Source organism: Saccoglossus kowalevskii, chromosome 2 (assembly GCF_978046115.1).
Source record: "Saccoglossus kowalevskii chromosome 2, keSacKowa6.1, whole genome shotgun sequence".
NCBI lineage: Eukaryota > Metazoa > Hemichordata > Enteropneusta > Harrimaniidae > Saccoglossus > Saccoglossus kowalevskii.
The window spans coordinates 27,535,536-27,560,281 of record NC_140642.1 but is presented as its reverse complement, the minus strand read 5'-3'; the positions used below and the strand labels follow the sequence as shown (position 1 = coordinate 27,560,281).

General features: G+C 37.6%; 1 protein-coding gene across 1 annotated transcript in view; it reads left to right on the top strand.

Moving 5' to 3' along the window:
- Positions 1-24,746, top strand: part of LOC100370598 (anaphase-promoting complex subunit 1-like) — a 49,120-nt gene that overhangs the window by 10,700 nt on the left and 13,674 nt on the right. Inside the window, exons 13-30 of the mRNA XM_085507074.1 lie at positions 172-315; positions 738-890; positions 1,249-1,309; positions 4,224-4,411; positions 4,933-4,998; positions 5,803-5,997; positions 6,229-6,299; positions 8,757-8,851; positions 9,132-9,280; positions 10,819-10,903; positions 11,713-11,993; positions 13,165-13,328; positions 17,383-17,460; positions 18,200-18,289; positions 18,508-18,619; positions 23,708-23,857; positions 24,072-24,121; positions 24,548-24,732. Coding sequence (XP_085363200.1) covers positions 172-315; positions 738-890; positions 1,249-1,309; positions 4,224-4,411; positions 4,933-4,998; positions 5,803-5,997; positions 6,229-6,299; positions 8,757-8,851; positions 9,132-9,280; positions 10,819-10,903; positions 11,713-11,993; positions 13,165-13,328; positions 17,383-17,460; positions 18,200-18,289; positions 18,508-18,619; positions 23,708-23,857; positions 24,072-24,121; positions 24,548-24,732 — 2,317 coding nt within the window. The remainder of the gene's footprint in view (positions 1-171; positions 316-737; positions 891-1,248; positions 1,310-4,223; positions 4,412-4,932; positions 4,999-5,802; positions 5,998-6,228; positions 6,300-8,756; positions 8,852-9,131; positions 9,281-10,818; positions 10,904-11,712; positions 11,994-13,164; positions 13,329-17,382; positions 17,461-18,199; positions 18,290-18,507; positions 18,620-23,707; positions 23,858-24,071; positions 24,122-24,547; positions 24,733-24,746) is intronic.

Genomic DNA, 24,746 nt, shown 5'->3' with positions numbered 1-24,746 from the left:
TATTTGAAAATTCAAATTTTGTTTTGAATATTGGTACGACATAATTCATTTCATATTCATGCCACTTGTTTGATTTAATGAAATTTGTGTTAATTGAGCAAAACACATAGGGGGACTATTTCACTGACAATGATTTATTTATCATGAGAAGTGAATTTTGTTTCTTTACAGGTGGGCAAGGTTCACATCACTAGTGTGACATCATCATTGTCTATGTCAGGGCCACTGCCACGTCCCAGTACACCGTTAGACAGTCCAAGATTACCTATTACATCTAGTAGACCATCCAGTGCCATGGATACTGTAATGGATGAGGTGAGTTACTGATTTGCATTTAGTACATCATCTAGTCACTATTTTGAAATCACATCAGATATCTAATCACAGATGAATCAGAACAATAGAAATTAGAAGTGCAGCCACTTTTAAAAACATACCCCATCATTTCACTGCACTTAAAAACGGATTGTTGGATGTCATCTTTATTTAACTTTAACTATCAAATAATAAATCAACATATTCATTTCACTTTCTGAACTTTCAAGATGCAGCTTAATTTGCATGAATATCCATTTCTAAAAATTTAGTAACTGTAGTCAAATTTCTGAAAATAATAAGACCCCCTTAGTGATGGTGAAATATTACCTGTTAATCCATGATGTGCCATGGATGCTGTACAGTCCTGTAACTCTCATTGTATTTTAAGTAAACAAGTGATTTTGTTATTATACTTTCAGGTTGTATTGCTTTCACCAGTGCCAGCTGAATTCAGTGATTCTTCTAAACTACAAGATTCCTATCCTGGTGGATCCTATATGGATGACTATCCATTCAACAGTAGTGCTCATATTGTTGCTCTCAGAGATCAAGTAGCAAACAGATTTACATTGGTAAATACGTGTGACAACAACAACCAATGATTACATTGCTATTTTTATTGTATTGTATTGTAAAATTGTATTCATCCTGATAACTACATGTAGTACCAGATGAGCAATTTTGCTACTGTATATTTTTCACTATCAAACACTTTCAGCCACTTGAATGACAAGTAAATTGCACAGGACTTTCATAATGTTATAGATTATATGGCTTACTATGGATCACATTGCACAGCTATGTTTGTAAACAGGCTTCTTGTTTAAAATATTAATTTTAACTATTCCCTATTTCTGCTTCAAGTACCTCCAATATTCTCAGGATTTTTTTTATACAAGTTAAATTAAACATATATTTCTATGATGTTAGGAACTGGCTAATGGTAATATGAAGAGAACCACTCTACCTGAATTGTGTTCCTGTCCATTAGGTAATTATTTTCTATTAACTACCCGTTAGTTGTAGAAATTCCATTCAGTTTGTTTCATGTCAGTCACAATTTGTTACATGTTTATGCTACTTTGTTAACAACGAAAGAATCATGACCTCACATGATATCAAGTATTACTGTAAGTATGTTTTCATAAGTAAGTATATTTTGTGGGTATTTCGAAAGTTGAAAAACAATAGCACAGTCATAGTTACTTAGCAAAACACACACATGTGTGTACCATCTTTATTTCAGTTTTCATTTTCTCAGAAAAATCATCTTTTTCAACTAAAAACCCATGTTTCTCTGCTGTCTTGAATAATTCTTTTGACTTTTTTTATTTTTGTTCTACCCTCGCCCGTTGCTGTGTAGAATGCGCATGCACAAATAGAATTACATCACGTCTGACGGTAATTTGGGAATCTGGATTGGCAACCAAATTTTGCCAACAATACAAATTCTTTTGCATGTACACAGTTGGTGTTTTACTAATGACAGATTTTATTTTGTTCATTAAGCCTTTAATTTATCTTTCTGCAATGTTCCTCTCATTGCTCTGTGTTAATACTCTGATTCACTGATCATTGCTCATCTCTCTCACTGATCATTGCTCATCTCTCTCACTGTTCATTGCTCATCTCTCTCACTGTTCATTGCACATCTCTCTCACTGTTCATTGCTCATCTCTCTCACTGATCATTGCTCATCTCTCTCACTGATCATTGCTCATCTCTCTCACTGTTCATTGCTCATCTCTCTCACTGTTCATTGCTCATCTCTCTCACTGTTCATTGCTCATCTCTCTCACTGTTCATTGCACATCTCTCTCACTGTTCATTGCTCATCTCTCTCACTGTTCATTGCTCATCTCTCTCACTGATCATTGCTCATCTCTCTCACTGATCATTGCTCATCTCTCTCACTGATCATTGCTCATCTCTCTCATTGTTCATTGCTCATCTCTCTCACTGTTCATTGCTCACCTCTCTCATTGTTCATTGCTCATCTCTCTCACTGATCATTGCTCATCTCTCTCACTGATCATTGCTCATCTCTCTCACTGATCATTGCTCATCTCTCTCACTGATCATTGCTCATCTCTCTCATTGTTCATTGCTCATCTCTCTCACTGATCATTGCTCATCTCTCTCACTGATCATTGCTCATCTCTCTCACTGATCATTGCTCATCTCTCTCACTGATCATTGCTCATCTCTTTCACTGTTCATTGCTCATCTCTCTCACTGTTCATTGCTCATCTCTCTCACTGTTCATTGCACATCTCTCTCACTGTTCATTGCTCATCTCTCTCACTGTTCATTGCTCATCTCTCTCACTGATCATTGCTCATCTCTCTCACTGATCATTGCTCATCTCTCTCACTGATCATTGCTCATCTCTCTCATTGTTCATTGCTCATCTCTCTCACTGTTCATTGCTCACCTCTCTCATTGTTCATTGCTCATCTCTCTCACTGATCATTGCTCATCTCTCTCACTGATCATTGCTCATCTCTCTCACTGATCATTGCTCATCTCTCTCACTGTTCATTGCTCATCTCTCTCACTGATCATTGCTCATCTCTCTCACTGATCATTGCTCATCTCTCTCACTGTTCATTGCTCATCTCTCTCACTGTTCATTGCTCATCTCTCTCACTGTTCATTGCTCATCTCTCTCACTGATCATTGCTGATCTCTCACTGATCATTGCTGATCTCTCACTGATCATTGCTCATCTCTAACTGATCATTGCTCATCTCTAACTGATCATTGCTCATCTCTAACTGATCATTGCTCATCTCTCTCACTGATCATTGCTCACCTCTCACTGATCATTGCTGATCATCTCTCACTGATCATTGCTCATCTCTAACTGATCATTGCTCATCTCTCTCACTGATCATTGCTGATCATCTCTCACTGATCATTGCTCATCTCTAACTGATCATTGCTCATCTCTCTCACTGATCATTGCTCATCTCTCTCACTGATCATTGCTCACCTCTCACTGATCATTGCTCATCTCTCTCACTGATCATTGCTCATCTCTAACTGATCATTGCTCATCTCTAACTGATCATTGCTCATCTCTCTCACTGATCATTGCTCACCTCTCTCACTGATCATTGCTCATCTCTCTCACTGATCATTGCTCATCTCTCACTGATCATCTCTCTCACTGATCATTGCTCATCTCTCACTGATCATTGCTAATCATCTCTCTCACTGATCATTGCTGATCATCTCACTGATCATTGCTGATCATCTCTCTCACTGATCATTGCTCATCTCTCTCACTGATCATTGCTGATCATCTCTCTCACTGATCATTGCTGATCATCTCTCTCACTGATCATTGCTGATCATCTCTCTCACTGATCATTGCTGATCATCTCTCTCACTGATCATTGCTGATCATCTCTCTCACTGATCATTGCTGATCATCTCTCTCACTGATCATTGCTGATCATCTCTCTCACTGATCATTGCTCATCTCTCTCACTGATCATTGCTGATCATCTCTCTCACTGATCATTGCTGATCATCTCTCTCACTGATCATTGCTGATCATCTCTCTCACTGATCATTGCTGATCATCTCTCTCACTGATCATTGCTGATCATCTCTCTCACTGATCATTGCTGATCATCTCTCTCACTGATCATTGCTGATCATCTCTCTCACTGATCATTGCTCATCTCTCTCACTGATCATTGCTGATCATCTCTCTCACTGATCATTGCCGTCTCTTACAAATATTTGCTCATCTTTTACTGATCATTGCTCTTTTCTCACTGGTCAGTCAGTACTCCTCTTTCTCTAGTCATTGCTCACCTCTCATTCCTCTGTTCCATGTTCAACTTGTGTTCTCCTGCACATGTAGCTACATAAACCCTTGTCATTTCTTTCAGTTAAGAGATGTTTGGATGCCTTGCAATACATACTACCGAGAGATGTTGCCATACAACTCATGGTAAAATGGTATGTTACACACAATGCACCAGGAGGACCAACCAGACAGTCAGAGTGGTACAGGTTTATGATGTGCTTGCTTGGGTTGGTCGGTTACAACATTGCTAAGCTGCAACTAACTCATCAGGTAAATAACACAATTATGAATAATTAGAGTGTTTGTCCATGGTCTATGTTGTGACAGACGATGTTACTTAAAAGTGATTATTATTAGTTCAAATAACCCATGAGATTTTTTCTTTCTTCAAGACTATTATTAATCCTGGTTTCTCGTCTATTTTGATCATTAAGTTTCTATTGTATTTTATTCATCCAGTATCTGCGTGTTGATAACTTTAACTGCTGGTAAAATAGGAGTCCACTATATGAGCCACCAAGTCTCTCGCAGAATGGAAATCTTGGTTTCATTATATCACCATGATCAGTCAGAATTCTGTGAAAACAATTTTATTTCATTATACAAATGTATTCATTCATATTTTTTATACTAGATATCTTCAGAAAAGGTTATAATTGAACTTCAGAATAAAATTGCAATAGAAGAAAATTCAACAGTTTATAACAATAGTTTATCTATGTACTGTGATGTGTGTCAGGAATTGTAGTTGCTAAGTGTGTTAACAATTGTAATTTTATTTTTGTTTACAGATGGATGCAGATTGTTCTCTTTCGCCTGTTATTGCTAAGAAACACAAACCATCTGGATGCAATGAGGTTATTTTTTTTATATTTCTACAGTTGTCATATATAACAGGTCCATTTTGTAATCCAAATTATCAAATATTAAAGATTGTTAATATTTGTAATACCTGTTTGACATTGGACAGGGACTTGTGTTTTGGATTCCATGCCATGCCTGGCTCAATACTTCATTCAAAAGTATTTATCACATCTCCTAGTAAGTTACTGATGCACGTCAATGTTTTGCCATTTGTTTCAAATTTTTTTAACAAGAATTTGATAAAGCAATTTTTAGCTTGGGATGAAATTTAACTGACTGGCGGCACTTTTTGTCCAACGTCTCATCTGTTTCTCTGTCAATCCTGGGATGATTTTTTTCATTGACAAATGTATGAACATTACATATTCTGTGTAACTGTTTGCCAACTTGATTCAACATGGCAAACTGGCATCACAAAAAAAATCAATATTTCAACATGTCATCAACTGTTTCTCAAGCAAGCCTAACCACGTTTGATCACAGTAAATGCTGAACCAAAACTGTTGGTTATTGCTAGAACAATAGAGACAAACCAAAACGTAGTATTATTGTTTTTAAGCTGATATCGTAATTACTCTGCTAAAAGCCTCTACAAAAATACCAAATTGAATGGGTAAAATTACGAGAACTGCTAAAAATTGTATTTTTTTGTATGCTGGATTATTACCAGTGTGACTTATTTCAACCTAAGACTCACACACGTCTGTCATTTACAAGAGTGCATACGATAATGTAATTGTTATTCCCACATATATAAATGTTTCTAAATTGAGGTTTTTGTATTTTTCCAATTACAGGACTGGGAATATGTTTTCTCATCTGAGTATCACAAAACAGAAGGTCAAATAATGTCAAGATTGATGCATTTTCAAGATTATAAAAGTCACCATCAGGAGACCAGTTCTGCCAATACTTGTGGAATCATGGACAAAGGAGCTCCTTTATTCACATATATTCCTACAATATTATTTACTCTACATCTTGTGTATGAGGTAATTTTAGTTGACCTACAACATCATCTGATTTGTTCAAACTTGGCTCTGTGTCATTACAGTTTACATGTGTGCTCTTTATACACATTGCTGTATGCTAGCAGGCATGGTCTTGGCCTGCACATTGTGAGAAGTGACACACAAGATATCACATTGTGAATTACCGGTAATGGCATATAGAATAGCATGAATATATTGACTGTAACTCATTACCTGTTTACTTATTTGTAGGAATTGAAGTTGGACAACATGTTATCTAAACGTTCTGTGGATTTGGCAACTATACTAACTCAATTAGCCAGGTAAAGAAGAACCTCGATCTTCTGAGAATATTTATAATCACACTAACTTGAACCAGAATATGAATCCTCAACCCACACCCTGGCCTAACTTTCAGCATTGTACATCAGGAAAAATAATAATGTGAATTATTAGTCCCCGTTCGGACGAAGTCCGAAAACAGGGACTTATAATTCGGTCTCCGTCCGTGTGTCTGTGCGTCCATCCGGAGTCATATCTCAGAATCCCTTGGACCGATTCCGTTCATTCTTTGCATGTGCCTAGTACTTTATGTGGGACATATGCACATGCAGTGGTTTAGCGTTTTGATTCAAAATGGCCGACTGGCAGCCATTTTTGTTGTTGAAAATGTTGTATTTTGGACATGCTTTGTCAGTTTTCATTCAAATTTATTACATAGATCATACATGTTAGGATACATGTCCCCAACCATCCGTTAGTTCCTTAGTCTGTCCGTTCGTCCGTGTGTCTGTCCGTCCATGCGTCAGTCTGTCCAGAGTCATATTTCAGAATCCTGTGGAGTGATTCCGTTCATTCTTTGCATGTGCCTAGTACCTTATGTGGGACATATGCACATGCAGTAGTTTAGCGATTCGATTTAAAATGGCCGACTGGCAGCCATCTTGTTTTTTGAAAATGTTGTATTTTGGACATGCTTTGTCAGTTGTCATTCAAACTTGGTACATAGATTATACATGTTAGGATACATGTCCATGACAATTTATTTCACAATTGGATCAAAGATGGTCAACTGGCAGGCATCTTGTTTTTTGTTTTTTTATGCGGTATCTTGGCCGTGCTCTGTCAGTTTTCATTCAAATTTGGCACATACATGTACTTTATACATGTTAGGATGCATGCCCATGACAATTTGTTTCCAAATCTGGATTGACAGCCATCTGACTTTTTGGCCTTACTGCTATATTTCCACAATTTATGTACCATTTCCATTCATATTTGGCACAAAGATCATACATATCAGTGTGTTTCATAATCAGATCAAAGATGGCCGAATAACGGCTGTTTTTATTTTTGGCCATATTACTACTACCGTTAAAATCCTATTATAAACCACGGTTTATATTACAATGTATCAAATAAAAAATTGGGATCAACAGCTCAAGTTCGGGGTGCGGTTTCTATTACGTACATATTGCAATCACTAAATGGGCGTGGTAATTTTTTTCTCACATCACTTGCACAAAACAGACAATACACCGTACAATCTTTTGAATATAAACGTGATGTCAGGGAAGAGTGATAAGCGTCACGTCACGTCACAAAAAAACTGTTCACATGAAAAAAAATTACTCAGTATATTTAGTGTAATATGCATTTATTTTTTTAATTTTCTTCGTAACGGAAAGTATATTCTGACAGGAGTTTCAAATAAAAACGGTACCATGGGTACGGTAACGCAATCCGGCCATGCTTCGGCTCACAAGTGAATAACTTAATTGTTTTCGAAGTGTTGAAATTGTTGATTATTACTCAGTTGTGATTATAATAACGCACGAAAACTAAATTCGTTGAATTGTTATCAAATGCAAGTAAAATTCAACTTAGTTTCACCGTAAGCGAATTATTTCAGTCACATGTAAACGATCGATGCGATACGACATCTGCCATGTAGTTTGAATGCGCACGAGACGTTACTTGACCAGATAGGTCAAATCGCTAATTAACCAATCAAAATGCTGGATGGTGCCCACGTGTTCAAATTACCTTGGTTCATTTAAATATGTTAATGACAGGTCACCGACTTCATGGTGAACGAAACCCGGAAGAGATTTACCGATAAAGTAGTTCGATCTTTTGGCTTTGATTTGCATGGGAAAACGACTTTTTTTTTTAAATTACGAAATTTTTTGTTTTTTTAAAGATAAACTGAGCATTGAAAAAGCATTTAACAGTTTTTCGGTGATAACAGCTCATTGTCGAAAACTTACGACACACGAACGTATTCATAAAGAGTATTGACAAAAGTTGTCACAAGAACAAGAGCAGTTTCACTGCGTGTTTGACATCCTAACCCTACTGAACAATAAAGTGGTGTGAATATTTTTAGGCACGTTGTCGAAACAAATGAATAGGATTAGGAACAATGTACCAGCTGGTTGAAACAAAGTCAGTCACGGTCTTGTTGAATTGGGGGTGCGGTTAGTAATAGATACTTTTCATGTTTTCAATTTTTGTTGAGAACTCTTTAACACTGAAGCCGAAATCGGGGGTGTGGTTACTATTAGGTATGCGGTTTATAATAGGATTTTAACGGTACAAGGAACATGTGTTTTGATGTAAATAAACAATCTGTTGTATAAGCCACTTGGAACTCAAGTTTCAAGGACACGCTCGCGACAACCCCTCCGCTTTAATATGACGAGCACAAAGAGAACTTTCAAAAATTTAACGGGGACTGTGTCATTTTCAATGACTTGTTTATTTGTGTTTTCTTACAGTGATTTACAATGGACTAGCTATGTAGATATCTACTTTAGAGATCATCCTATGGTAGTAGCTAATGTTAATGTGGAAAATAGTCAGATGCAACCAGGTAAGAGAAATTACTTGATTACTGCAAATTTTGTATGTATAATTCTATATACTGGGTTACTATGGACAATACATGTAATTGATTGATAACTGCTGACATACGACTAAAAACAGTCACTTGCATGGTGAAGATGAAAACAATTTTGATGATAATCTTCAGCAATATAAATTTTACTATAAATTTTGCGAAAAAGCCAAAAAGATTCAACTGATCACCCCATGGTGAGCTGTTAATTTGCTATACATATTATCAGCTCAAGTCTGCAATGCTTACTTTACAGAGCACCCTTCCATGATGCAGTTTGCTAGCTATATTACAAAAGAACCCCCCAGTGTACACCAGAGTTTGTTTCACTTGATCAAAGGCATTCCAATTACTGCTTACCCATATCTTTTAAACATCAATAAGAAATCTCATGATGTAATTCTGGTGAGTTGTATTTTACTTTTACTGATAACCTAATTTAACATGCTTGAGTGTCATATAGAGTGATCTGGACGGAATGATGTGTAGTGTGTATCAATAGTTTGTAACATTGTTGATTGTGATAACAGTTACACATGTATGTGTTTTGTATAAGGTTCATTGATAGAAATTGCATGTAAGGTTCCTTGATAGATTTGTATGTAACGTTCATTTATAGAAATTGTATGTAAGGTTCATTTATAGAATTTGTATGTAAAGTTCATTTATAGAATTTGTATGTAGGGTTCATTGATAGATTTGTATGTAAGGTTCATTTATAGAATTTGTATGTAAAGTTCATTTATAGAATTTGTATGTAAGGTTCATTTATAGAATTTGCATGTAAGGCTCATTTATAGAATTTGCATGTAAGGCTCATTTATAGAATTTGTATGTAAAGTTCATTTATAGAAATTGTATGTAAGGTTCATTTATAGAAATTGTATGTAAGGTTCATTTATAGAAATTGGATGTAAGACTCATTGAAAGAAATTGGATGTAAGACTCATTGAAAGAAATTGTAGGCAAGACTCATTGATAGAAATTGTATGCAAGACTCATTGAAAGAAATTGTATGTAAGACTCATTGAGAGAAATTGTATGTAAGACTCATTGAAAGAAATTGTATGTAAGACTCATTGAAAGAAATTGTATGCAAGACTCATTGAAAGAAATCGTATGCAAGACTCATTGATAGAAATTGTATGCAAGACTCATTGAAAGAAATTGTATGCAAGACTCATTGAAAAAAAGTGTATGCAAGACTCATTGAAAGAAACTGTACACAAGACTCATTGATAGAAATTGTATGCAAGACTCATTGAAAGAAATTGTATGCAAGACTCATTGAAAGAAATTGTATGCAAGACTCATTGATAGAAATTGTATGCAAGACTCATTGAAAGAAATTGTATGCAAGACTCATTGAAAGAAATTGTATGCAAGACTCATTGATAGAAATTGTATGCAAGACTCATTGAAAGAAATTGTATGCAAGACTCATTGATAGAAACTGTATGCAAGACTCATTGATAGAAATTGTATGCAAGACTCATTGAAAGAAATTGTATGTAAGACTCATTGAAAGAAACTGTATGCAAGACTCATTGATAGAAATTGTATGCAAGACTCATTGATAGAAATTGTATGCAAGACTCATTGATAGAAATTGTATGCAAGACTCATTGAAAGAAATTGTATGTAAGACTCATTGACAGAAATTTTATGTAAGACTCACTGAAAGAAATTGTATGTAAGACTCATTGACAGAAATTTTATGTAAGACTCACTGAAAGAAATTGTATGTAAGACTCATTGACAGAAATTTTATGTAAGACTCATTGAAAGAAATTGTATGCAAGACTCATTGATAGAAGTTGTATGTAATTTTCATTGATGGAAGTTGTATGTACCGGTAGGGTTAATTGATACTTTAGCATAGTACAATTTTGTTCACAACCATCCAGAGGACTCAACAATAATTACATTATTTTCATCTGCAGTTATATGCGACTTTTTTAACTTCCGACACTGTCACCAGTGTACAGCAACTAGAAGAACAATATATACACAGATTACATGCAACAGGTATGTACATGTATCTTTACATACATTTAATTTATACTACTTCATTGTTTATTATATTTCACATTTAATAACAAGTAATCAGTCATAATAAAATCACAAGGCTAAAGAATTTCAATGGGATCATGTAGGGACCAATAGCGCCCTCTGCTTCTTGACTTGTAGGTACCCCTAATGTAATTCTTCAGTCTGGTTTTTGCTCTGTGAGCAGCGAACAGTGTAGATATAAACATTTAAATGTTGACTTGCATACTTCCTTGGTTAGATCAAACCACTTCTAGAAAGAAATAAGCTCACCTGGCAAATTGTTTATATAAACAAATATGGTGTAAGGAGATTTATAGATGTGACATTTTGTTTGGCATATAGTTGGTGACGTCATCCCGCATGGTCAATGATGAGTGGAGCTACAGGCAAAGCATATAATTGTGATGTCTGCTTTGTTGTAAAATCACCGTCTAAACAAGTTGGTTGACAAATAATATAACGCCACCACAACTATTTTTAGGGTTAGGGTTACTTTAATACACTCATACAATAGTCAGACCCCAAATACCACCTACGAGTACATGTTGTGTAGCAGCGGCAGTATCAAAGTATCAATATTATGACTATGGGGTACCCACAATTCACTTCCCCCTTAGTCAGTAGAGGGTGCTGTTCCCCCCTCCCACCTGAAAAATTCTAATGCCTAAATTTATTTACATGTGAATGAACAACCAATCATTGACAAATACAATATGCTGCAATTACTTAAGTTTATCAATAACTTATGCATTACTTGTAAGCTATTCAATACTTGAATTTCCTAGGGCCAAAGCAGTATGCCACTGCTGAAGAGAAATGCATGTTGTCATTCAATGATGAGTGTTCCAATGCTGAAAGGGTTGTTCTATGTATGACAAATATGAAAATAACACTACAGGACTTGGAGTGCTTACCCTTTGGAATTTTGGTTCCATTGCGTGATGCTATATATCGTTGTAGAAGTGATCCCCCACCTGATTGGCCAGAGACAGCATATATGCTGATTGGACGACAAGACCTGTCTGCAGAAGCTCGTCTCTTGGAGAAAAAGGAACATCCACCACCGGTAATTGGTGTATTTGTTGACTCTTTCATAGCATCAATCTCAATGATAGACAAGAAATGTTAATAGATTCTGAATGCTGGATCTTGAAAAAACTGCACAATTATTGCAACTAACATTATATTGTACAAGTGTACTATATTTGATCTATGTTAGAAGCGCATCTCCAGATAAGACACACCTCTGTGATTTTTGTATTTTGGTATTTAATCTTCAGCTTGTACAAGCAACGATTTCAACCCATGTCTGGAACACATAACAATTTATCCTCAAAACACACCCAGATGAATTATGCCTCACCTGTACATGGCAGCAGATAATCACATACACACAACTTATAAAATAACAACAGCTAATTACATGCACATGACACACATAAGCAATCATCGCCATAGTGTAGCAGATAATCCAACATATGGCCAGTGAAAATAATCAATCCCTGGTAGTTGCATGTTCTCACATACACACTACAGTCCTTGGTAAGTAAAATCAATGCTAGTTTCATCAGCTGTGTACTTGCCAAGATCACAACCTCAGAAGTGGGCTTGCAATAATCAATAACTGTAAATAAATGTGGGGATATCCACTAGACAATATTATCTGTACAATATGTTATTTATGATAATTCATTATTAAGTAAGAAACTTAACTCAATTATCACTGCTCTTTGACTGTACACATACTTCATGTGTAGGTTTTCAGTTCACACCACATCTGTTGGCAATTCAATAGATTCAAATCTAGACTGAAATTACAGTTTTTAAAATCATTTAGCATCTTAGGATAGATAGATGCTATTCAAACTATTAGTTTAAAGCATTATCCTCAGATACTACTTAAGTTATTTATTACATAATGATACGAAATGGGCTTTATTTACCATTAAATAAACTTGTTGAGATCTAGAAATTAAAATGGCCACACATGAAGCAGTGCCCTCAATAGTACAGCTGAAGTTACAATGGTAATATTAATTAGTTGTAACTTATTAGATACATACTTTTATATAATAGACAAAATAAACAAGTAGTGAGAACATTTCATAGACATGGATCCATTATTCATAAATCTGTCTAAAAATTCATTATCATTGTATTTGTATTTGTAATGGTGTATTTATTGAATAACTTGCACCACTCATGAATGAAATTTATAACACTGTCACAATTCTTAGATTGAAGAAGAACCTCTAGATGAAGATGAAGATGGTATGGAATGTTTAGACCAGGAATTACTCAAACTGCGATTTCCTGATGATCTGAGAGTTCAGGAAGTTAGAAGACTTCTTCAATCATCCAAGCCAGTCAGAATAGCTGTAGTACAAAGGCCAGAAGTCAGGTAAACCAGTTATAAGTTTATTGAAATTGAGATAAATGTTTAACGAATACAAAACATGCTACACATTAGAAATATGTTGCTTTTATATTGAATTAAGGTAGCAAAAAGGGAAATTTTCACTTTTTTCTTGATTTTTCAAAAGTTGATAAAACGTTCACTTTAGACCTTGATACATCATCCCAGGTTTACAAAAGATCCAAATTGCGGAATAACGTCGCTCAAATCAGTGTTTTAAAACGCTAACAGAAAAGACTACAACTGCCGTTTGCATATTGTTTATCTTTGAAAGGGTTTAAATGATAACATCTTATCTGTATACTCTGTTGTTGACGATTCTGATATAACGGGTGATAAGCTTCCAGTTGCAAACAATGCATGTTTATCTAACGTTCATTGTCAGCATTATTGTCAGTCGAGACTTCGTCGGAGAAACATGGTCATACAGTACTCATTTCGCCCAATCTTCCGCTTTTACATCGACCGCTTAACGCTTAATTTCCGACCATGCTGTCTTGTCCGACCGGAAACCGACCGCATTTTAATCGCGTTTTTTTTTTTTTTTGGCTCGCTCGCTCATTAAAAACACCAACCGCTTGCCCAAACACTGATCACTGGCGCAGGAGTAGTCGAAATGGTGGTTTTGATAGTAAAGTGTGAACGTACAACTAACTAGTATTAACTATTATTAAATTCTGAACAGTACTTCAAATCTAATAGTTCTATGACACTTGTATCGTGAAAGCAACTGGACTGGGACCTCTCAGGCTTGTTACGTGTTTTGGGTGCTTGTTCTAAATGTAATACCGGTATGTTATTTTATTTTAATGAGACAGTTACGTGAAAAAAAAACATAGGTAACTCATTTTGACAGAGCAGAGAAACGAGGAAATCTTAATGATTAATTCCAAAAATAACGATACCGAATCCACGTCGGTCCATGTCTGGTAAAATTTGACATTCAATTTTTAAAATTAGGTCATGATCATTGAATGACTTCGGTCTAAACCGTATACGTATACGTAAAATTGTTCCCACAAAAAATATTTTCGACTAAAAACGGCCACATGCCCTGAAAAAATCGAACAGAGCTTGACATGTATGAATAATTTATTGGGCTTAAAAATTTAGTTACAGCCATAAATATTTGGTGGCCAGTCGAAGAACAATTTCGAAACTCAAGATTCACACCGCTGCGAAAGTAGAACATTCCGGAGGCGGTGAAACGGAAGAGCCAAACTTAACGCATAAAAATAGAACGCGTATTTTGACCTCTGTGTGGCCAACCAATGGCTGGACACGGATACTTTGCGGTCGTTACCAAAGAACTCCGCGTCCATTGCCTGGCGATGCTCTTCATCCCCCCCCCCCCCCCCCCCCCCGGAATGTTCTACTTTCGCAGCCTAATCGCAGGTTTTTCGAAAAACGTCGAAAAAACACAAGAATTAGTAGAAATGTTCCTATTTTGGGCGGATTATTGATAGAGAATAATGTCTTTATTACAAAAATGCTGAAAAACTGAGTTTTTGCCTTAGTTATTTTTTTATCGGCGAAAAACTGCGAACTCGGCAAATTTGGTTGCACAACTTCCCTCTGTTCACAGTGGAGGGACTGTGCTCTATCATATACACCCAGCGACAACGATGCCAGCTAACTGTGGGAGAAACCAACGGGGACCGACATTCCAAACAAATTATTGGGACACGGTTGACAGACATTCCAAACAACCGAAATTATCAACGAAATACTAGGTTTATTTTAGGCTTAGAAATATATTCTTTCAGTCAGCCCATGCATGAAACTGCCATTTAGCTTCATGGTCCTTCAGCTTGTCTTCGCCTCGGAGGAAAACAACAATAATTATACAAAACACATTGCGAAGACTCAATAATCAGGAAAGAAAACATTTTGTATTTCACGTCAGAATATTGTTTAAAATAAAATATTCAGTCCAAGCCAAATCGAGGCCAAAGGGTCAGGTTGCGTGTATATAACTTTTGTCAGCTGTTCAACATCTATAAAAACCATAAAGACAATGTGAACCTCGGAAATGTTTCTGTTAGTCCGAATTTTAAATGCGTGCGAGCGAGCGAGCGGTGATATTTCGGGGTTTGTGTGGTCGAAAATAAAGCGGAAATTGTCCGGTCAAATTCAACAAGCGGTCAAAAAAGCGAGAAAAAAGGTGATTGGAAAGCGGGAGCGGGCGGGAGGTAGTGCGAAATGAGTACTGTAAATTTGCGCAACTTTCCTTTAAATCGTTTTATTTTCCAAGTCAATATTCTATTTTACTAATACCATATTTTCTAACGCAATGGCGAAAAAAAAAGAAAACAAAGCGTTGACAGATGCAGCAAAGAAAAATCTGCCACTCAGTGTCGCACTGACACAGCAATTTTTTTTTCAAACATTGGCCATTTTTTTTCACCATGAAAACCGTTTTATTAGATCACTTATCAGAGACACTTGAAGGATTAGCTTGTTTGTAAACTGTCAGCGTGTACAGTGGGACAGTAATGTTTGTCAGAGGATTATCCCTCGTTATTCATTTTTCACGCTCGAGCTTGAAATTATTCATTATCTGACACTCTTTATGAGCTCTATGATATCAGTGGTTACTATGTTTGGCCATTTTTAGTGTATATTTATAATAATGCTGCAAATCTACAGTGTTTTATTAACCAAAACTGTTTGTCGCGTTTTTCTCGAATCGAAGTTTCGATTGAGTACGACTCATTGGGACCGCCGCCAAATCAAGTGCGTTCGGACTAGGACATTCAAACTCACAGTTATCGTTCAAAAGATAATGATAGTGCGAAATATGTCTGGGTTTTTAAAGAAAATGCTTTGTCACAGAATAATAGTCTGTTAAAGGTGGCAAGTATGAAATAATTTGAGGACAAAAAAACAAACCTGCATAGAAATCGGAATAATAGGTCTTTTGATTATCGGAGACGCATTTCAATGGACTTGATTACGGACAATGCATGGCGTAAATTTCAGCAGGAAATTCCGCAGTGTGCTCTCGCAATCGAGGACTTAGTCATTTTTACAAGATTCGCCATTTTTGATGTCACGTGATAATTATGTAAACAATGACTGTCCAGTTTGTGCGAACTTGTACCTCTATATTTAGTCTTTTGAAATATATAAGCTAAATTACTCTTCTGAACAAGACAACAGACAGAGAATGTTTTATTCGAAAACGTCACAAAACCCTTCTCGCTACCTTAATCCTTAATGTGTCATGTACAGAAGAAGTCAGACATTTATCATATGGAAATGAAAAAAATCACCAAAAATATATATTCAAACAGGAGAAATCAAATTTGTTACCATCCTCTTGAAAATCTTTATTTTGTCTATGTATTGATTAGTATATCAATTATGATTCTGCCTACAAGTTATGCAGACTTGTGAAAGGTTTTCTTAGCACATTTTCATTTGTTTGAATATCTCATGAAAGTGACAGGATCCCCCCCCCCCGTAACATGCTTTTGTGCTTTTGCATTTGATTTAAACAAAAAGAAGTGTTTGAATGTTTAAACGAGTGCAAGATATGTTTTGAAACAAGTACAAATATATCTTATCACAGAACTGTAAATTCAATTGTTTTGGCAGTTAGTAAAGCTAAAAAAAGATTTGAAAACTAATTTTATTTCTGAATAGAAATTGTGACACTTCAGTGACTATAGACCATTCACTTACGGAGATATTGATTTTCAAGGAGCTGCCATACTAGAGAAGAATTAAACATGCATGATATACAGATTAAACTCTTTGATTGTCTACTGTCCCTTCAAACTAGTTTCAAATGTTTTCCTTCACAACAATGTCCAAGAATACCACCTTTTGTGTGGAAATCTAGCATGTACATGTAGATGGCTCTGCTGATTCTTGACTGTTACATTTTGTATGTATTTGCTGCTAGGCGGGCTTTAATTAACTGATCCAGAGTAATACCACAGAGATGGGAAACTGCGTCATACTTTAGTTTAAACCTGGCCATTCAGGCTGTGTTTTGTCATGGAATGGCTAAATTTTGTGTACTTTTTCTCAGTGATCATGACTACATAGAGGAACAAGAGATGAAGTTGTTGGCTGTCAGTCAAAGAACCATGGCATTACCTGTTGGAAGGTGTGTATATAACATTTTTACCGCCACACATAGCACAAAATATATCATATCTTTCAGCTGACAGCCCCAGTGCATTGGTCAAAATTGTCAAGCCTGGTGGAAATAATATCTCTTTTCAAAACAAAGATGAATGGCTTGTACAATGTATCCAGACTCCCAGTACACCTGTGACATGCAATTCCATGAAACTTGGACACATTCACATTTCTACCATTTTCTACTCTACATCTGTAGCTGTCCTGTGCTGTGCTGATAGAGGTCAGCAGACAGGTCTTGACATTTATAGCCCCAATGGTCAGTACTCTGATAAGCCTATGCTATGCCAATTTCATGCAGGACAGTTTTGGTGATCAGTACCACCAAAATAATTACCGGTACCACATGGTTTACCCCAAGATTTGAATGAAATCATCTCCTGTGTTGAGACTGTACATCAGTCTAGGCTGTATGTACTATGCAGACCATGCACTGGCCAGTTCACCATTCTGTCTGATAATCAATAAATCAATTGGATCTGCATAGTAGTGGGTATCACAGTTACATGAGCTACAACCCAATATTGCCAATCTTTCAGTGTCCATTACATGAGAATCAATAACAAATTCATATTGGTTTAAACTCGGTATAAATATTTTATCTCCAAGGGGAATTCAGGACAGATGTTTGTGCTCACTTTGGGTTGCACTGATTTTTAACTAACTGTATACATGTGTTAGTTGAATTTACATTTTGTTTTCAGAGGAATGTTTACTCTTTGTACCTGCCATCCTATTGTGACTGAGACTTTACCCATTCCAAAATTGAATCTAACCGGAAGAGCACCACCAAGGTAAACAACAGTGTATGTCTGTCTGTATGTTTTAAAATCATCGGAAGGTTACATTAAATATAAACTTAATTTTACTGTGTTAGGTTCAAAAAGTTCAGAATCATTGTGATGTATTGGCTTTAAATAAAATCCTGTTTCATTATCTCATAACAGTTTAATTGTGTATTGATTGGATTGGAAAGGATAGTTTGGGAAGAATTTAAACTTGTTTATTTCAGGAATAACAGTGTGGATTTTAAACATATTGATGTACCTGCTAATATGAACAGTTGGCCATTATTTCACAATGGTGTAGCTGCTGGTTTGAGAATTGCCCCAGGAGACTCTCAGGTCAGTACATGAATAGTTGGCCATTATTTCACAATGGTGTAGCTGCTGGTTTGAGAATTGCCCCAGGAGACTCTCAGGTTAGTACATGAATAGTTGGCCATTATTTCACAATGGTGTAGCTGCTGGTTTGAGAATTGCCCCAGGAGACTCTCAGGTTAGTACATGAATAGTTGGCCATTATTTCACAATGGTGTAGCTGCTGGTTTGAGAATTGCCCCAGGAGACTCTCAGGTTAGTACATGAATAGTTGGCCATTATTTCACAATGGTGTAGCTGCTGGTTTGAGAATTGCCCCAGGAGACTCTCAGGTTAGTACATGAATAGTTGGCCATTATTTCACAATGGTGTAGCTGCTGGTTTGAGAATTGCCCCAGGAGACTCTCAGGTTAGTATATGAATAGTTGGCCATTATTTCACAATGGTGTAGCTGCTGGTTTGAGAATTGCCCCAGGAGACTCACAGGTCAGTACATGAATAGTTGGCCATTATTTCACAATGGTGTAGCTGCTGGTTTGAGAATTGCCCCAGGAGACTCACAGGTCAGTACATGAATAGTTGGCCATTATTTCACAATGGTGTAGCTGCTGGTTTGAGAATTGCCCCAGGAGACTCACAGGTCAGTACATGAATAGTTGGCCATTATTTCACAATGGTGTAGCTGCTGGTTTGAGAATTGCCCCAGGAGACTCACAGGTCAGTACATGAATAGTTGGCCATTATTTCACAATGGTGTAGCTGCTGGTTTGAGAATTGCCCCAGGAGACTCACAGGTCAGTACATGAATAGTTGGCCATTATTTCACAATGGTGTAGCTGCTGGTTTGAGAATTGCCCCAGGAGACTCTCAGGTCAGTACATGAATAGTTGGCCATTATTTCACAATGGTGTAGCTGCTGGTTTGAGAATTGCCCCAGGAGACTCACAGGTCAGTACATGAATAGTTGGCCATTATTTCACAATGGTGTAGCTGCTGGTTTGAGAATTGCCCCAGGAGACTCTCAGGTCAGTACATGAATAGTTGGCCATTATTTCACAATGGTGTAGCTGCTGGTTTGAGAATTGCCCCAGGAGACTCTCAGGTCAGTACATGAATAGTTGGCCATTATTTCACAATGGTGTAGCTGCTGGTTTGAGAATTGCCCCAGGAGACTCACAGGTCAGTACATGAATAGTTGGCCATTATTTCACAATGGTGTAGCTGCTGGTTTGAGAATTGCCCCAGGAGACTCACAGGTTAGTACATGAATAGTTGGCCATTATTTCACAATGGTGTAGCTGCTGGTTTGAGAATTGCCCCAGGAGACTCTCAGGTCAGTATATGAACAGTTGGCAATTATTTCACAATGGTGTAGCTGCTGGTTTGAGAATTGCCCCAGGAGACTCACAGGTCAGTACATGAATAGTTGGCCATTATTTCACAATGGTGTAGCTGCTGGTTTGAGAATTGCCCCAGGAGACTCTCAGGTTAGTACATGAATTGTGGGCCATTATTTCACAATGGTGTAGCTGCTGGTTTGAGAATTGCCCCAGGAGACTCTCAGGTCAGTATATGAACAGTTGGCAATTATTTCACAATGGTGTAGCTGCTGGTTTGAGAATTGCCCCAGGAGACTCACAGGTTAGTACATGAATAGTTGGCCATTATTTCACAATGGTGTAGCTGCTGGTTTGAGAATTGCCCCAGGAGACTCTCAGGTCAGTATATGAACAGTTGGCAATTATTTCACAATGGTGTAGCTGCTGGTTTGAGAATTGCCCCAGGAGACTCACAGGTCAGTACGTGAATAGTTGGCCATTATTTCACAATGGTGTGGCTGCTGGTTTGAGAATTGCCCCAGGAGACTCACAGGTCAGTACATGAATAGTTGGCCATTATTTCACAATGGTGTAGCTGCTGGTTTGAGAATTGCCCCAGGAGACTCACAGGTCAGTACATGAATAGTTGGCCATTATTTCACAATGGTGTAGCTGCTGGTTTGAGAATTGCCCCAGGAGACTCACAGGTCAGTACATGAATAGTTGGCCATTATTTCACAATGGTGTGGCTGCTGGTTTGAGAATTGCCCCAGGAGACTCTCAGGTCAGTACATGAATAGTTGGCCATTATTTCACAATGGTGTAGCTGCTGGTTTGAGAATTGCCCCAGGAGACTCACAGGTCAGTACATGAATAGTTGGCCATTATTTCACAATGGTGTAGCTGCTGGTTTGAGAATTGCCCCAGGAGACTCACAGGTCAGTACATGAATAGTTGGCCATTATTTCACAATGGTGTGTCTGCTGGTTTGAGAATTGCCCCAGGAGACTCGCAGGTCAGTACATGAATAGTTGGCCATTATTTCACAATGGTGTAGCTGCTGGTTTGAGAATTGCCCCAGGAGACTCACAGGTCAGTACATGAATAGTTGGCCATTATTTCACAATGGTGTAGCTGCTGGTTTGAGAATTGCCCCAGGAGACTCACAGGTCAGTACATGAATAGTTGGCCATTATTTCACAATGGTGTGGCTGCTGGTTTGAGAATTGCCCCAGGAGACTCTCAGGTCAGTACATGAATAGTTGGCCATTATTTCACAATGGTGTAGCTGCTGGTTTGAGAATTGCCCCAGGAGACTCTCAGGTCAGTACATGAATAGTTGGCCATTATTTCACAATGGCGTAGCTGCTGGTTTGAGAATTGCCCCAGGAGACTCTCAGGTCAGTACATGAATAGTTGGCCATTATTTCACAATGGCGTAGCTGTTGGTTTGAGAATTGCCCCAGGAGACTCTCAGGTCAGTACATGAATAGTTGGCCATTATTTCACAATGGTGTGGCTGCTGGTTTGAGAATTGCCCCAGGAGACTCTCAGGTTAGTACATGAATAGTTGGCCATTATTTCACAATGGTGTGGCTGCTGGTTTGAGAATTGCCCCAGGAGACTCTCAGGTCAGTACATGAATAGTTGGCCATTATTTCACAATGGTGTGGCTGCTGGTTTGAGAATTGCCCCAGGAGACTCTCAGGTCAGTACATGAATAGTTGGCCATTATTTCACAATGGTGTAGCTGCTGGTTTGAGAATTGCCCCAGGAGACTCTCAGGTTAGTACATGAATAGTTGGCCATTATTTCACAATGGCGTAGCTGCTGGTTTGAGAATTGCCCCAGGAGACTCACAGGTCAGTACATGAACAGTTGGCCATTATTTCACAATGGTGTAGCTGCTGGTTTGAGAATTGCCCCAGGAGACTCTCAGGTCAGTACATGAATAGTTGGCCATTATTTCACAATGGCGCAGCTGTTGGTTTGAGAATTGCCCCAGGAGACTCTCAGGTCAGTACATGAATAGTTGGCCATTATTTCACAATGGTGTAGCTGCTGGTTTGAGAATTGCCCCAGGAGACTCTCAGGTCAGTACATGAATAGTTGGCCATTATTTCACAATGGTGTAGCTGCTGGTTTGAGAATTGCCCCAGGAGACTCACAGGTCAGTACATGAATAGTTGGCCATTATTTCACAATGGTGTAGCTGCTGGTTTGAGAATTGCCCCAGGAGACTCACAGGTCAGTACATGAATAGTTGGCCATTATTTCACAATGGCGTAGCTGTTGGTTTGAGAATTGCCCCAGGAGACTCACAGGTCAGTACATGAATAGTTGGCCATTATTTCACAATGGTGTGGCTGCTGGTTTGAGAATTGCCCCAGGAGACTCACAGGTCAGTACATGAATAGTTGGCCATTATTTCACAATGGTGTAGCTGCTGGTTTGGGAATTGCCCCAGGAGACTCACAGGTCAGTACATGAATAGTTGGCCATTATTTCACAATGGTGTGGCTGCTGGTTTGAGAATTGCCCCAGGAGACTCTCAGGTCAGTACATGAATAGTTGGCCATTATTTCACAATGGTGTAGCTGCTGGTTTGAGAATTGCCCCAGGAGACTCTCAGGTCAGTACATGAATAGTTGGCCATTATTTCACAATGGTGTGGCTGCTGGTTTGAGAATTGCCCCAGGAGACTCTCAGGTTAGTACATGAATAGTTGGCCATTATTTCACAATGGTGTGGCTGCTGGTTTGAGAATTGCCCCAGGAGACTCACAGGTCAGTACATGAACAGTTGGCCATTATTTCACAATGGTGTAGCTGCTGGTTTGAGAATTGCCCCAGGAGACTCACAGGTCAGTACATGAATAGTTGGCCTATATTTCACAATGGTGTAGCTGCTGGTTTGAGAATTGCCCCAGGAGACTCTCAGGTCAGTACATGAACAGTTGGCCATTATTTCACAATGGTGTAGCTGCTGGTTTGAGAATTGCCCCAGGAGACTCTCAGGTCAGTACATGAATAGTTGGCCATTATTTCACAATGGTGTGGCTGCTGGTTTGAGAATTGCCCCAGGAGACTCACAGGTCAGTACATGAACAGTTGGCCATTATTTCACAATGGTGTAGCTGCTGGTTTGAGAATTGCCCCAGGAGACTCACAGGTCAGTACATGAATAGTTGGCCATTATTTCACAATGGTGTAGCTGCTGGTTTGAGAATTGCCCCAGGAGACTCACAGGTCAGTACATGAATTGTGGGCTATTAATTTCTTGTTTGGACAAAGTCATAAAACTTTTAATTTGACATGTGTGTGTCCATCCATGCTTGTGTGTCTGTCTGGTTGTGGGTGTGTACATATCACGAACATGTCTTGACCGATCGCATTCAAACTTTACACATACATCGTACATGTTGAGATATGTATGGACATGCGTTGTTTTGTGATCAAAGATCGATGGCCAAACAGTTAAATTCATCAAAATTTAGAGGTTTATGTCATTAAGCAGTTTGTTCACCACTTACCATTATCAGAACTATAATTGTATACTTTTAGATATCTGTCTAATAGGCAGAAGATGGGTTATTTGCTAAGAATCAGTTTATACCTGGACTTTTTTTATTAATGGTCTACCCCAATTAATTTGTAGCATCACAAATCATGCTGGCTCAGGTCCACAACTTGAAAATTCAGTTTCATTTGTTCATGAGTTCATGTTCATGTTCATGTTCATGTTCCATGAGTTCTTCCTGAGTTTTACTTTTTTTTTCCTATTTCATCTTTAGATTGATTCCACATGGATAGTATATAATAAACCCAAAACTGGTCTTGGAAGTGAGTTGACCAATGAACATGCTGGGTTTTTGATGGCACTGGGTCTTAACGGTCATCTAGCCAAACTGAATACATTAAATTTACATGAATACCTTATCAAAGTAAGTATAATATACAAGTTGATAGTATCAGCGTATGCATTGCTAAAGTATTGCCAAATTGTAAGTAAATTTTTATGAGCATTTATTAACCATTTACCAATGAGTATTTACACTGATCCAAATGGTCTATGAATATATTTTGTTTATTGATCCATGTATCATATTTATCTCATCATTGTGTCTTGTGTTCTCTTTATTTTTCTGTTTTATATAGGCTCATGAATTTACAAGTGTGGGATTGTTATTGGGATGTGCAGCTGTCAAGTATGTGATACACAATTTATTGCCACTATACTCTTTATAACACAAATATCAATTTACCTTCTCACTCAGAATACAGTTGCTAATCCATCAATGTTTTTCACCAAATGATATAAAAAAATTACCACTTTTTTTTCATTGTATATTTCACTTGAGGCATGCTTATTTTAAACACATGTACTGTTTCAATATTTACTTGTGGCCGTCAACAGCAAAAAAGCTGGCAACCAACCTAATTGAATTAATAATTCCATTGAAGAATGTGTAGCTTGCTAGAGTTTTGCGATTTGAGCTGCCCTTAAACTATTCAATGGACAAAATGCTGTTTGAATAGCATGCGTGGAATTCTATGGAAAGGTGAAATACTGTTTGCTCAAAGTAACAAAGTAAAATAATTTGTGTAAAATACAGTGTGTTTTTGTGATTTAGACGTGGTACCATGGATGTGGCTGCAACAAAGATGCTGAGTATCCATGCTGAAGCTCTGCTTCCAGTATCCTCATCTGATTTAGATGTTCCTCATATAGTTCAAGTGGCTGCTATTATTGGTACTGGATTAGTATATCAAGCTACTGCACATAGGCATATAGCTGAAGTCTTGTTATCAGAAATAGGTAAGTAATCACAT